This window comes from Osmia lignaria, chromosome 2 (assembly GCF_051020975.1).
Source record: "Osmia lignaria lignaria isolate PbOS001 chromosome 2, iyOsmLign1, whole genome shotgun sequence".
In the NCBI taxonomy this organism is placed as follows: Eukaryota; Metazoa; Arthropoda; class Insecta; order Hymenoptera; family Megachilidae; genus Osmia; species Osmia lignaria.
The window spans coordinates 6,401,645-6,415,619 of NC_135033.1; the positions used below are offsets into that span (position 1 = coordinate 6,401,645).

The window sequence follows — 13,975 nt, forward strand, 5'->3', positions numbered from 1 at the left end:
AATTAAATTCGAACACACTCGTGATATCCCGCGGGCCTAAACGTTTCTGAACTCGTCGGTGGTCCACCGAAAAGAGAGCGCTTTAACGGCCTGCTACCAGACGAGTGGGTGGTACCGGGACCACGAAGCAGGTTGCGGGCCCCGTGGAACGGGAACGTACTCGGACAACGCGTAGCACGAGCAAAAGCGTTGTTGTTCCCTGTACGCGTGTATGCGTGAACGCGCGTGTCGGGCTTAAGCGCACGGACATGGCACCCAATGAGTTTAAATCATGCCGAATGGCGGGAAGAAGGTGCAGCAACGCGCTCGCGAGGTGCACGCGGGTTAAATCATAGGAGCAGGAAGCCGGGCATCGCACGAGGGATAGAGAACTCGGCAACCGAGGTTCGAATCTCGTCTGCGTGTCTGCAATTCGTTTCGAACGATCGGTGGATAAGCGACGGGGCCGAAGCGAGCGTTTCCCCCGGCCCAGTCGAGCTTCGGGCTTTCGGATCGACCTCCTCCGGCCGCAGTTACACCGCAAGCTGGATGGTAAATCTCGACAGGATTTATAATGGAGGATGAACGAATCGTTAGAGGTACAATGACTGCGGTTAATGCGCGAGAACGATGCGTTGCACGATGAGATACTGGCGGGAATCGCGGATGCGAAACTGGGACGGTCGCATTGCGAGATCGAGATTCAAGATTTTCTTCGTTCCGTTGACGAGCTACTGACAAAGAAACTCCTAACGCGGAAAGATCAATGCTTCAGCATGTTCGTTGGCCGTGGGTTTCCGACGTGCGGGTCGATCGTCCTCTCGTTAATCCTAACAAATCGAAGTCAACCGTCGCGACGCCACGAACACGACGCAGCGGGGTTAAAAAAAAAGAGCGGGAAGCAGGATGATAGCAGGACAACGAAGGAAGGGAAGAAAACGGTCGAGTGTTGTGCTCGGTGAACGCAACGAGGGGTAGAAGGACGAACGGAGGGGGCAAGGTGGAAGGGAGTCGGACGCGGAAAAGGAAAATAATAAAGCGAGTCAGTGCCAGGTGCCAGGTTGGCATAAGAAGGCGTCCAAAAGCAGTGCGTGTCATTAGAGAGCGTGAAAGACGTGACAAATGACAGTCTGTCTCGTCTTGAATGCGCATTGGCGCCCCCTATCGCTGCCATTCGTTTGTTTGCGGTCACACATTGTCGTGCTGCGCGGAGAAAGGCCCGGCCAACGTGGTACTTGTTCGTTTTATCGTGGAACCTCCGCCGTTGGCGTTTTGCCACTCTGTGAGAATGTGATTCGCCATGGATCCTTGGGGATGTTTTGACGGCCGGTTGACGAGCGATTGTCCTTTCTCTACTTCTGACGATGCCCTTCCGAGAGTGCCTCTTCTGCCTTCTTTTTTCTCTCTCTCTCCTGGCCGACACACCGGCAGACTTCCTTTCTGGCCGCCTTTCGAGTGGCCCCGATTAACGAGCCCGCTTTTTTCACGTTACCGTTCCTGATGGATTTCGAGGAATATAAATTGATCATATTCAGCCCCGTTGACTCGGCAGGGATTCACGTATACCGATACTAACTGGAGGATCTGGTGTCTGTTGCAACTGCAGCTATATACATTTTAGGTTTGATGTTGGGGAATCGAATAACATCGAATTATAAAATGAACCGTCGAATGTATCGCATTAATCATGACTATGCAGATAAACGGATGAAAAGGATTGACTGGTAAGGTGATGCTGCGGAAGACGATGTTGGCAGTTGTTGAATGACGTGTATACACATCGTCAGGTGTCTTACCGTGATTTTAAACGGTTTCATAATTTCAATAGGTCATACGTTCTAATTTCCCCTTGATAATTCCTAATGTACAACGAAGACCAAGCGAACAGAAAAGTGACCGTTCACCGCGGAAATGATCGCGTCATAACTTCGTAGACCCCGATCGACCCCGTCCTTGAGAACACGACCAATAGCCTAGTGGAACTACTAGATACACGCAGGATAAGGCTATCGGTCTGCCTTAAATCCAATAACGTCAACGTGCAACGATACTCTTCGTTGGTGGCCGGTAGCCATCAGCGGACACTTAACCGCGGCGACGCGTCCAGCGATCCGAGGAACGGAAAAAACGGGCTCGACCACCTTGACGCCGGTCCGGCTAAGGATCCACGGGGCGCTGTATCTTCTTCGTTTCGTAATTAAGTACCGCGAAACGGTGGAAAGCTCGCGGACTCGTCTACGCCGGACGTCGGTGGACGCAAGCTGCAAGGTTGACCGTGGCGGCGTCTCACGGATCCATGTTAACACGGACGGCCACTAATCGTTCACGTTTTCGCCATAAGGGCTGATTCACTGGCAGCGCCGCTTCTTTACGGCATTGTTCGCCGGTCCGGTCGGATCGCTATCTTAACTAGCCTCTCGTGTGCGCTCCTCGGTTGGGCGCGAGCACCAACTGGTAGCTACCGAGGCAACAGCGGCTGGTAGCTGCCGACCGCTCGTAGACATGATCGTTCCTACGGCCTGTTCTACAGCCGTGCTCGGCCACGGCCTATACGTGACGGCAGTAAAGTAAACGTTCAGGGCCCTGCCGAGCCCCGAACAACAACGACCGGGAACAACAACGCGGAGGCATCGCGGAAAACGTACCGGTACAGAAACAGAGTGAGAGAGAGGAGATCGAGGGACGATAGGAAACGCTGTACGCGAGCAGAAGAAACAGGGTCCGAGGTGCGAAGAGATGGGATTGGCCGGTGCTACCGTGGCCCCCCGTGGAACCCCTATCGCGAGGATGCGAGCAAAGGTCAAGTTACGTCAAGTTGTAAGCCTCCCTCTTTCCCTCTGCTTCTCTTCTCCTCAAACCCCGTACCTGCATCCCTGTTTTGCCCGTCTTCTGATGCTCCTTTTTCCCTTCTTGCCGAGCCTACTCCGTTTCCTCGAGGTCACGTCCTTCCCGCGCGAGACGATTTGCGATTATGGGATCCGCGAGGAATCGTGATCGTCGGATTGGGTGCGAAACGCTTCGTTGCTTGTGTTTCTTCTTAAGGCTCAGTTTCAGGGGTTGGGAAGGGTGATTCAACCCCTTGGATCGGAACATACTGTTCTTTCTATAATTTGTACTCGTTTAATTTCTTATACGATGGAGGAAGATCATCGATATTTTTGATGGTATAGATTTCATTCTTGTGATTCATAGAGATGTTAGACTAGGTTCGGTTTTTGCGAGATCGATCGCCAGAGGTTGACGTGTGTACACGGAGGGTAAACAGAAACCGGATATCGATCTCAATCGATTGTCCATCAGCCGTCATCCATCTTCGGCGTGATCAGTTTCGATGAATCAACGCGTGGCAGTTTTAGCATGCTAATAGTAATTTTCAGTTAAAAGCCCCTCGGTATCGTTCAAACGAATGACGTGCGGACATCTATACGAATTCGACGTACAGCAACGGGCAAAAGTTGAATTATTTAGTATCTGTAACATAGTGTGCTCATCTATCAAAAAGATAATCATTACAAACTTTTGTCTACTACTGTATTTCCGACGATCAATCATTTCGATGCAGGCAAACTTGACAAACAGCGTATTATTGATACCCAAGTGTTAGAAAATCGTAATTTGAAAATGAAAATTATAAAAGAAAATGAAATTTCTTTTCAGCAATTTAAATTCATGCGATAAACAACACGACACGTGGGCTAAGATGTTTCATCTCCGCGATTTCACGATGACTTTCGACTGATTGAAAACAATTAGATGACAGCCAGGAAATTTCACTCTAATGAATGATAATCGGACGCTGGAAGGGGCGTTCCCATTAGTCTGCTCCGTTTCGACGCGTTCCGTCGCTCTTAACAAATTGATTTCACTTTCCTAAGTGAATATTACCATTCTAATGATGATAGCGTCGTGTTTTTCGGCCTGGCCTTAATCCACGAGCATCGAGTACACGTTTCGGCGATGAAATATCGGGACACTCCATCATACGGCGAGCCACGGTTTTTTGCCACTTTACAAGTTTCGAATTGGTCCCTATAATTCAACGTCATGGACACTATCGAGCATGCGTTCATAAGCGAGATCGAGATCCGGCATGAATTTTTTATTGCTCGTCAGTTAATTTGTCACGAGGAAGCGGCCGACTAACAACTTGGGGACCATATTTCGTCTTCCCTCCGTTCGGTTACGTGTAACTGTATTTCGGCTAACTTGTCTTTCTCTTAATATGGGATTCATTACTTTTCTTAATTTTTTTTTCTAAATTTTATATCCATATATTTAGAAAACAATTTTTATAAATATTAAATTGGTGAGGAAGTATGTTTAAGGGTTGTTTTAGAATTTCAGGATAAAAAATAGAATTTTTTATTCAGGGCCTCGATTTTTCAAGTTTAGAGTATTATAACAGTATTTAGAAAATTGACAATTGAGATTCAAGCTAACTGTTCGCGGGCTTTGCTAGTGTCATAAATAAATTTTGTGGCAGAGATTAGCGAGGCGAAACCGCGAAAGTTACGGTCCACCCTTTGAACACGTCCTTCTGCTCTTCTGTCTCTTGTTCCGACAAAGGGTTGTCCCTGCCTCTTTCGCTCTCTCTTTCTCTCTGCTTCCTTTTGTCCCGATTGTGTTCCCTTTCTCCAACGAGGACAGCCCTAAATAAAATTTGACCGACATGCGCCGGCATAATGGACTCTCTCGTACAGATTTACGATTCAGTGTTGGGCTGCGATTGCAGTTTCACTTCGAAACTTAGGTGCTTTGGCTTCCGGCGAGGATGCGGTAGGATGGTTCTTATTTAACCCTTTGCACTCTTAAGTCGGTTCTAACGTGACGCCTATAATGTACTTACAAGGGCTGATTTTGGTGCAATTGTTGAAAGGGTGCAAACAGCCCTCAAGATTAGAGTTGAAATATGATAGATCTGAAACTTTAATAATTAATGCTTTGATTATTTTGACAATATGTATCTGCTTGGATGGCTACACGATTAGCAATTACATATAATTAGAATGCAAAAAATAAGTTCTAGCTTTTTTTAACTTAAATTTCATGCTTTTCTCAGTATTCCCTCGATTTTCTCATAATTTAGAATAGGTAGGCACCTTCCGTTTGAAAGATGCACGAGATAAGACAGAACTGCTTTCAGGTAGAATTTCAGAAGCGAAGGAAGATTCTCGAGAACAGGGAACACACTTTTTTAAAATTTCAACGAAAGATTTATTTCGTGTACAAAGAAACGAAACTTTTCAATAATTTTAATATACCAGTATCTAATGCACTTAAGAGTCGAATAAACAAATTTATCCTATAAGTAGCCACCCGAATTTAATCCAATTTTGTTTTGCAATCTGTATCACGTGCTGCTTTCGAATCTTACCGGGACATTTCTATTGAAGGAAATTCCTCGTCAACCAAAACAAACGAAAGGGCACGTTACAAGGAAGGTAATCGTGTCTCGAGCCGATTCATTGTTCTACCGGTCGGTCGGGAACGACAATTTCTTGCCGTATTTACCAGTATTAGGATAATCCCATTTGTCGAAATGTGCCTGCTTATGGCAGTGGCACCGGGGTACACGCCCCGTCTCAACGATTCCAAGGCTGAAATCCGTGGCTGGAAGGGTGGAAAACGGGTCCAGCCGGTACGTCGACCTCCCCGAGGACACGGCTACTTAAGGGCGCGTTTGTTCTTCCACCGTGATGGCATTGTACGCTCGAACGAAAGCGAACCGCTGTGGAAAAAGGCAATCCGTGGTCTTAAACCGCGTACCGTTACAGATGCCACAGAGAAGGGCTTGGCAGCAGCTCGCACCGCGGGGGCGAGCGAAAGGGCTGTCCTTAATGCCGGAAAATTTAAGGCCAAACTGTTCCCAAGGGAATGCCACCGTCGCTCGTACAATTTGTCTTCGTCTAATTTGCCATTTCGTTGTTCGTCACTCGTTTGCAAGTTGCAATTATTTTCTTATTTCTTTTAAAAGAGGCTGACGTTCAATTTAAATGTTTCAATTCATTTCTATTCACACTATAACAATACCTTTTTGCACCGATAAAAACAGATTTGAACAAAATTAAAAAAATACAAAAAATTCTTTGGATAATAATGAAATTCTGTACAGCACATAATTATTCAGTCCTAAAAGCAATATATTTTTTATAATATTCTGACATCTCAAGTACTCCACCCCGTTGAAAAATCTATCAAAACCATCTTAAATGATCTTAACAAATCTTTCAGAGATCACGAACGAAAAGGATCTCAATAAAGACGCTAAACGTTTCCAATACACACCATCTCTTATTAAATAGATCGTTTCTCATACATCAGGTTCGACGATCTATCGAGCAATTCCTTCTCATTGATTCGTTTAAACGAAACTACCCCTAAGACGGTACACAGAGATCTCTCCCTTAATCCGAGCTAGCCGATGTTATCCTTTTACAAGGATTGTGCTCGTGCTGTATCGCCGTTGGAATCTTATCTCGAGGACTTTAACCAGCAATCTGGTTAACCGGCACGCCGGTTTCTCGCTAATCCGCGGATTGACCGTGACGAGAGCGGGTAATCCGTGCACGCCGCGGGATACTGGGCCGCCTTCCGATCGTCGATCTTCGAAAGCAAATATCGTAAAATAGCGCGCGCCGATCCTACGGAAAGGTGCGGCTCGTTAATCCCAATTTAAATGGGATTCATCCGTCGGCTGGACAAAAGTTTCGCAGAGGAAGAGCGAGAGACAGGGAGAAGCAAAGTGTGGGCGGTGCAGGGATTAGAAGGAAAATCTGCAGAAGAAGATTCGCAGGAAGTCCAGCGTGAAATTGTCAACACAACTGAAGAGGCTGTCGACGGATTGGCTAGCAGATGACCAGAGAAATATCCGTTTCGTTTCGCTTCCACCTATTTCGACCAGATGATGCGAATGCTAGTGAACAGTTCTTCGGGGATTGTTTTGAAATCACGGTTTGGTATGCTGACTCGATAGAGGGGTGAAAGTTCATCTTCATTCGAATTACGTCCTCGTGGGTAACCGGAATGGTAGTTTGTGAAATTTATGGTGGAATGCTTGTTAGAATTCAATTTGAACGGGAAGAATGTCGGAGATAGTACTGTTCGAAGCTTTTGACTTCTGCCGCGGTGGATGAAGTGTAGCTAAGCTACGTTAAGTGTTAAAGAGTGTTCTGATACTGACGTTCATCAATCTGATTAGCAATCATTAACCACTAGTAGCTGCTGCTTTCAATTAGTTTGGTAATTAAAATAGTGAGTTGCACATAGGATTCATTGGATGTCCTACATCTTTGTTAATCATGCAATATAAAATAATAATATTACAAACACTGATTGGTACATGTAATATGCATATTTGTTTTTTCAAATAGCATTTTTTTTACAGATATTCTATGTATTCCAGTCTGGAGCACCCTTAGGTTTCTTGAATTCTCCTTGCAGATATTTTCCAGATCTTCAATGGTAAGTCTGAACCTTTGCAAATGAAATGTATCGAGTAGTGGGTGAACAAATTATATTAAACAAATTATCATGTATAATAGTAGTAATATTATATTTGAAACACACTACTCGCCTTTGAAAATATTAAATAATTCAAGCTGGAACGAAATTCGAATAATCGCGCGTGCCTCTCGAGGATTGCTCGCCGCAACGTCTCAATCAACAAATTAATACATCAAACAAGGCATCGAGATCCATCAACCGGAAGCGTTCGATGGTGCCTCCGTTCGAACGAATTCGCAAGAAAATTAATCGCCACGAATGCCGCGTAAACATCCCCAGTGCCGGTTGATTGATACGCCGCGGCTGAAATGACTGGCATTAACGAGAATACGAAGAAAGCCCCGGCGAGAATCGGCGAAAGATACGAGCGGTCATTACGAGCGAGCATCCGAAGCGGAAACGTTTTAACTGACTCGGAGAACTAGAAACGGCCGGTCGTAATCGCGCGATTACGAATCACCAGATTCGAGGGAACGAAGTGGAGAATCGTGTCGGCGTCGATATCGCAATCGCGTAGCCGCGGAACTCGTCCTCCGAACGCCTCTCGATACTTCCAGGAACCAGTTGACGACCGCGATGACCCATATGATCGTCGATTCACCGCGGATCGCGTCGCGAATACGATTACCTATCGCGGGAACAGGCGGTAGAAACCCAAAGGCACCGCGAAAATTTCCCAGCTTTACGCGTTTCACCTTTGACCCACGTTTCGTCACCGCGCTGACTTTTATGCACCTTTCTACGGATCTCGCATACCGATTTTACGAGAACGAGGCTGCGCTCCTCGTATAGGGGGGCGGAATCCCAAGAAATAGAGAAAACATCGAACGTGCCATTTCTTTTTCGCTTGGAATATTTTAATTCTTATTAACCTACTTTATAAAAAATCGTCTCCCTTATTTCTTGGAATTCTACTCCCCTATTCGTTCATCAGGTAGCCAGTACTTCTCCATATTGAAATTCTAATTTTGAAACGAACGCCACGAGTGTTTCTCGGAAAAATCGAAACAGCAGCCTGTTCGATCGCAAATAGACCGACTCCACCCACTACCAAGGCTTTCCATTAAATGGACAAACAAGTTCAAACATTTGCACCACCTACGGCGTTTCAACCCTTTCTTCGATTCACCGGTTTCTCGGCTTGGAAATTCGGTGTTTCGTTAATTTACGATACGGTATGCCATCCGAATGTATTGTGGCTGACCGCATCCTACTGAGAACGCCACAAAATCTACTAAGAATCGCTCGTAAATCCTGCCCCCTTTGCCACCATCGTGGTACCGTAACGAAATACGGTCAATCTGATTTTTCCACCGGGAACCCGTTCGGCTTTCCTGGCGTTGCGAAACTGCGGGATTTCGAGATGAATAACGGTCTCGATGTTACGTGTTTCGAAAATCGTTGCGACAAGGCATGCTCGTGTCTGGGAGAAGGAATTTTCTATAATGAGTTGGGCGTGGTTTCGTTTTCTCCTGAATAGACACATCGGGATCGAAAGTTCGCAAAGGGTAAGTCGTGCAGTAAATCATAGGAATTTTCATTGAACAGGTACAACGGTATTATGAATTGTAACAAGACGTTTCGGATGTTGAATTAAGGAAATCAATTTATGACCACGTACCGTTTGTTTGACGATAGAATGTTAGAAGGTCCCTTTAAACGAGGACAGAATGAAACTTGTGGGTCATTTTCTTGCCACACTTCTTGGTACTAATTTAAGCTCATTTATTAGATTGCCATCCATGTTAGCAAACTTTCTTTCTTACAATAAGAAAGTTTCACGCGTTTATAATTAACATTACTATGAATTTCTCTGTGAAAATATTTTCCATTTCAAAAATTACAAATTGAGGCTTTAAGAATTTTTTGAACTAAATCAATGCGGAAGATGAGATAATTTCGTATCAGTAACAGCAACTGGTTCGTTAATGAGATTTACATTAAATGATTCGATGACGCGTATCGATACGTGATATTATCGCGTTTTTTCGTCGACTCGTAGCCGGTTGCAACGATCGAGTTTCGTGAAAGCGAGGCTCAGGTCGAAAGCAAAATCGCAAGTAACTGGATTTTCCGATTCAATGACACGGTAATCGGCTTATAAGATCCGCACTAGCTTAGACGCGACGTTTCGACGTGTAACTGGATCGATTAGATCGCCGTGGCGACGCGCCTTCATGGATACCGACAGGGACCTGACTTTGCGCGAAGTAAGCGGATTAACTGACCTAAACGTCGGTCGAACATGTTTGCCAACAGTTCTGACACAATACGCCACGTTTCCGGTTATCAAGTTACGGAAGCATTACTTAAACACTGCTCACTAATCTTTGCGGAGCTGTTGAGAATTTTGACAGGTTGCTGATAGGTCATTAAACAAACAGTAACCATTCTTATATAAATGTACGATATTAATTATTGGGACTAATTGGGATATTTCTGTTGCCTAAAACATGGTAAATTATCACAAAGATACTGAAATATATAGTGTTATAAAAAAAAATTTTTTACTGTTTGCTTATTAGTGTTTTTTTTTTTTTTTTATTATTAAAGTAGATATGTACTTTTGATGAAACGAACGGGAATGTTGTTTTGCAAAAATTCATTGCACGTTTCATCATTTTGATGTGGACGACTACCGAAATTGATTTCGGGAAAGTGAGTCACACAGTCCTCGATTCAACAAAGAAAGAATCATTGCGAGTGTTTTGATTTTATGTTAATTGGTTGAACATACGTCATCTCGAGATGTCACATATTTTCGTTCACCGATGAGTCACATAGCAGGTATACCTTGATCAAAATAATATCTGAGATTACGCACTGTCATGATTAATTGAACCGACCCAAATTATTTAAAATATACTTGCAACATTGAAGTTATTGTAATTATTACAAAAAGTAAAATGTACCAAGATCAAAACATCATATCATACTTTTCACAACTTTAACAAACTCGTCCACGATGAGATCGACTACGGTTTCCATTTGGAAAGCGAGCTCGCTCGAACCCCGGTGTTCGACACCGACGACCCGTTGTTCCCGCTCTTTTACACGAACGCCAATGGAAATCATAAAAAACGCCAACAGTGTCACGACAGTACGAGGCCATTTTAACGACGAGACCTCGGTGGAATGGTTGGACGTGTAGCGTCGTGTCGTTCGAGCGTGGAACGCACGAATTCGGTGCTTGGATTCAAGCAAGACGAAAAGCGACCAGAGAAAGAGGAGAATGGAAACGAGGATGAGAAAGACGAAGAAGATCAGACGGCTCGTTACCTCTGGCTCGAGAAGAGGATTCGTCCCAGACGCTTTATGCGAAGCTCGTAAAAAAGCCGAGGCGATTTATAAGGCGAGCCAACATAGAAATTGGGCCAGCTTACGACAGACGGCCGAGGAAGACACAGCGGTCAGGACGTATCGTTTCGTGGCACAACCAACAGGCGGAGGGAATCACGTTAACGGGGACACACCTGTGTGCGTGAATTGCTCAAGCTTCGATACACCGAATCACCTTCTTCGAGTATATTTTCGCTAGCGGAGAAACCGGGCCTAAACTCTCGATTAATCTCTTCCATAGATCGTATCTGTCCGATGGAAGTAGGGTGGCTGATCCTCGGTGTCGCAACGCTTGCTTCCCTTTACGTGATCTACGCGTGTTCCTACTTATACAACACGGGTCCTTTTTGTGCCCGCGGTGATTCTCTTTTCACGCGACGAATTCCACGCCAAAGATGGTTACACTCGGAAGATGAACGAATTCTTTGTAGCTTCACAGACGAGGAATAATGTGTCGCTGTCTGCTCGCTTTCGAGGCGGTCTTCCATTTTATTTTTCCTCTTTTTAGGTCGTTACGTGGAAGAGATGGTAGATCTCTGCTTTTAATTGTACAGTTAGGTTTCACGGAGCAAACGGCGTCCTCTTTGAATCGTGCCGGGTCGTGACACAGTGATCGGTTTTAGTGAACGACCAACTTATTTCGTGGAAGTTTCGTCATTAGAATTTTCTAATTTAATTCGTTATTCAAGTTTCTAATCTAATAAATATACGACTGTTTTGAGTCCAGCGATTGGGACGTTGATTAGTAGTAATTCCTGTGTCAATCAAAGCGTTAATTACCCATGGAAATAGTTGGTGTATCACTGTATAACTTGTGTTGATTCGTTTTTTCTTCGATTTTTTACTTATCATCGATACACGTTGCGACTGGGTTAATGACTTGCGACGTTTAATTGATAAGTAGGTGTTCGATTTATTGCCACGACTCGGCTGATTTATGGGACGGTTTTGTTGCCTTTCGGAATCGATCGGTAGCTATTTAAATTCAAGCGTGTTCACGTTATCGTTTCGATTCGAAGTTCCAAGAGTATCGGCCCTGTTAAGACACAGCCATTTCCGGATTCATTGGACGAAGAAATTATTGATGTTGGCTTACTTTTTTCTCTTTCGTTGCGGTCGGGTCTGGTTTACTTGAATTTAAAACAGCTTTGAATTTCGTTCATCTGTGTCGCGTTCAGGAAACTGAATACATTAAAGATGTTTAGCGTTAACCCGCTATTTGATACTCGTTAACTTAATTTACATCCCGTATTATCTCCACAAATCTTTCCAACATTCAGTTTAAACTGTTTTTAAATCTATAGAAACTAACAAATTTGCATAATAATCAAACAAAAGCATGAGAAAATTTTACTTTCCGTAAAATAGACCAACTATAATTTCATTCAAGTCCTTTATATCTTTTCTTTTGAATGAAATACTTTTTTTTAATTCAGAGTAGCCTCGTAAAAGGAATTCACGAATGGTCGAGAAAACGGCGGGAAAAAAGCGGAACGGGCAAAAAGGCCGGCGAAAATGAGAGGAGGAGAATCGGATCCAACGGGCTCTTCGGGCACTCCCCCAATATTTTGACTAGCGTGTCAACGAGCCGGCGTCCCGCGCATTCAGCATGCTCGTCGGCCCGTAACGCCATTCATTCAGCCGCGTTAGCGCTCCCGGAGCAGATTTATCGAACGACGTGTCGCCGGTTCAACGCTACGCGTCCATGCGGTTAGATTTGTGGCTGTTGCGGTTTTGTCCCGCGGGATGAAAAGGGACGAAACCGGTGGCCAAAAGGCGCACGGCAATTACCGGGCCAACATCGTGTTCAAACGTTCGATGATGTTCTTCGCTATTGAACTCTATCTATTTAGCGATTTTATGCGACGACCGCTTGAATGCACGCAGTTTATCATGGTTTCTGTTTCGATTTCTGCTCGCTTCGATGATTTTCTTCGGGTTTCATTCTGTGGAAGTATTTTTACCTTTCCGTTCAGATTCTTTATTGAAATCTATTGAAGAAATTCGGTGAATTCTCATTATTTAAACACTCCAGTTATTAATCCTCGGATGGCGGACCATGGAGAGAGCCAGAATTTCAATTTAGTTTTGTATTTCATATTACTTTCATTTTTTAAATTTTACGCTGTTCCTAATCAAGTGTAGATACTTGAGTACCTTCTAAGCAACTTATAAAGCCAGAAGTTTTTTGTTCTTCGAATATAAAATTAGAATAAATAACCTCGTCTCTTTTCATAGACACACTTGAACTTCAGCTTCTCCCGTTCGTCTACGTGATTCGTTAACGCCAGGAGGATATTCATGGCACCGTTCGACGTGGTTACACGAAGGGTCGGTAGAACGCCGCAACAGGGTGCATTTCGTAGCAAGGAGAAACAATGGGGGAGCGAAATGATAGCGGATAGGTCGATCGTTCGAAAGCGAAGCAGCATCGTGATCCCCTAGGTACCGAAGGAGAGCTCAATCGTGCGGAACGATATTCACCGTGTGGTTCCGTGTTATGTACTGGCACGGTAGTTTATAGTTGTCATCCATTAAGCGCATTTAGACCGAGGGGATTCTCGTCACCGACGGAACGGGTCATTGCTTCCTGTCGTCGATTCGAGAGTCGGGAAAGTAGGCTCGGACGAGGAAGCGCGAGTCTACTCGATTTCAATATTAAAATTTAAAACCGCAAATCTAACTGCAATGATATACAAAAGAGGCAGAAAATGTTCGATTCGATGAAGGTAATAAGATTAGATTTAAATCTATTAATCTATTATCTATAAATGATCATTGGATTCGTTTTACATGATAAAAATAATGAGAAGATCTCTGATGTAATGTTATTAGTATAGAAAGTGAAAGAAAGTAAAAGATTTCGTAAAATTACCGACATTACTTTCAGGAAATGTAATCCTAGAAATAATGGTCTCTAATAGAGGAGATGCAATTTGAATTGTGTTTCAGGGGACTTAAACGGTCAAATTGGGTATAAACAAATTGTAAAACAATACTGAAGATAATATATGCAGAGAATTTTAATATAATAGTAGGATTCAATTGTTTTAATAAAACGATTGCGTAAAGTTCAAACTGTATCTCTACCTCACTATCCGAACACGTTTAATCAAGCAACCCTTGTAACATTAAATTATCATCAGGTGAGTTA

The 13,975-nt window shown here is 44.0% G+C and overlaps 1 protein-coding gene across 1 annotated transcript in view; it reads left to right on the top strand.

Annotated features, from left to right (window-relative positions):
• LOC117605794 (uncharacterized) overlaps positions 1–13,975 on the top strand; it is an 84,905-nt gene that overhangs the window by 34,131 nt on the left and 36,799 nt on the right. Inside the window, exon 2 of the mRNA XM_034327513.2 lies at positions 7,364–7,440. Coding sequence (XP_034183404.2) covers positions 7,438–7,440 — 3 coding nt within the window. The 5' untranslated portion in view covers positions 7,364–7,437. The remainder of the gene's footprint in view (positions 1–7,363; positions 7,441–13,975) is intronic.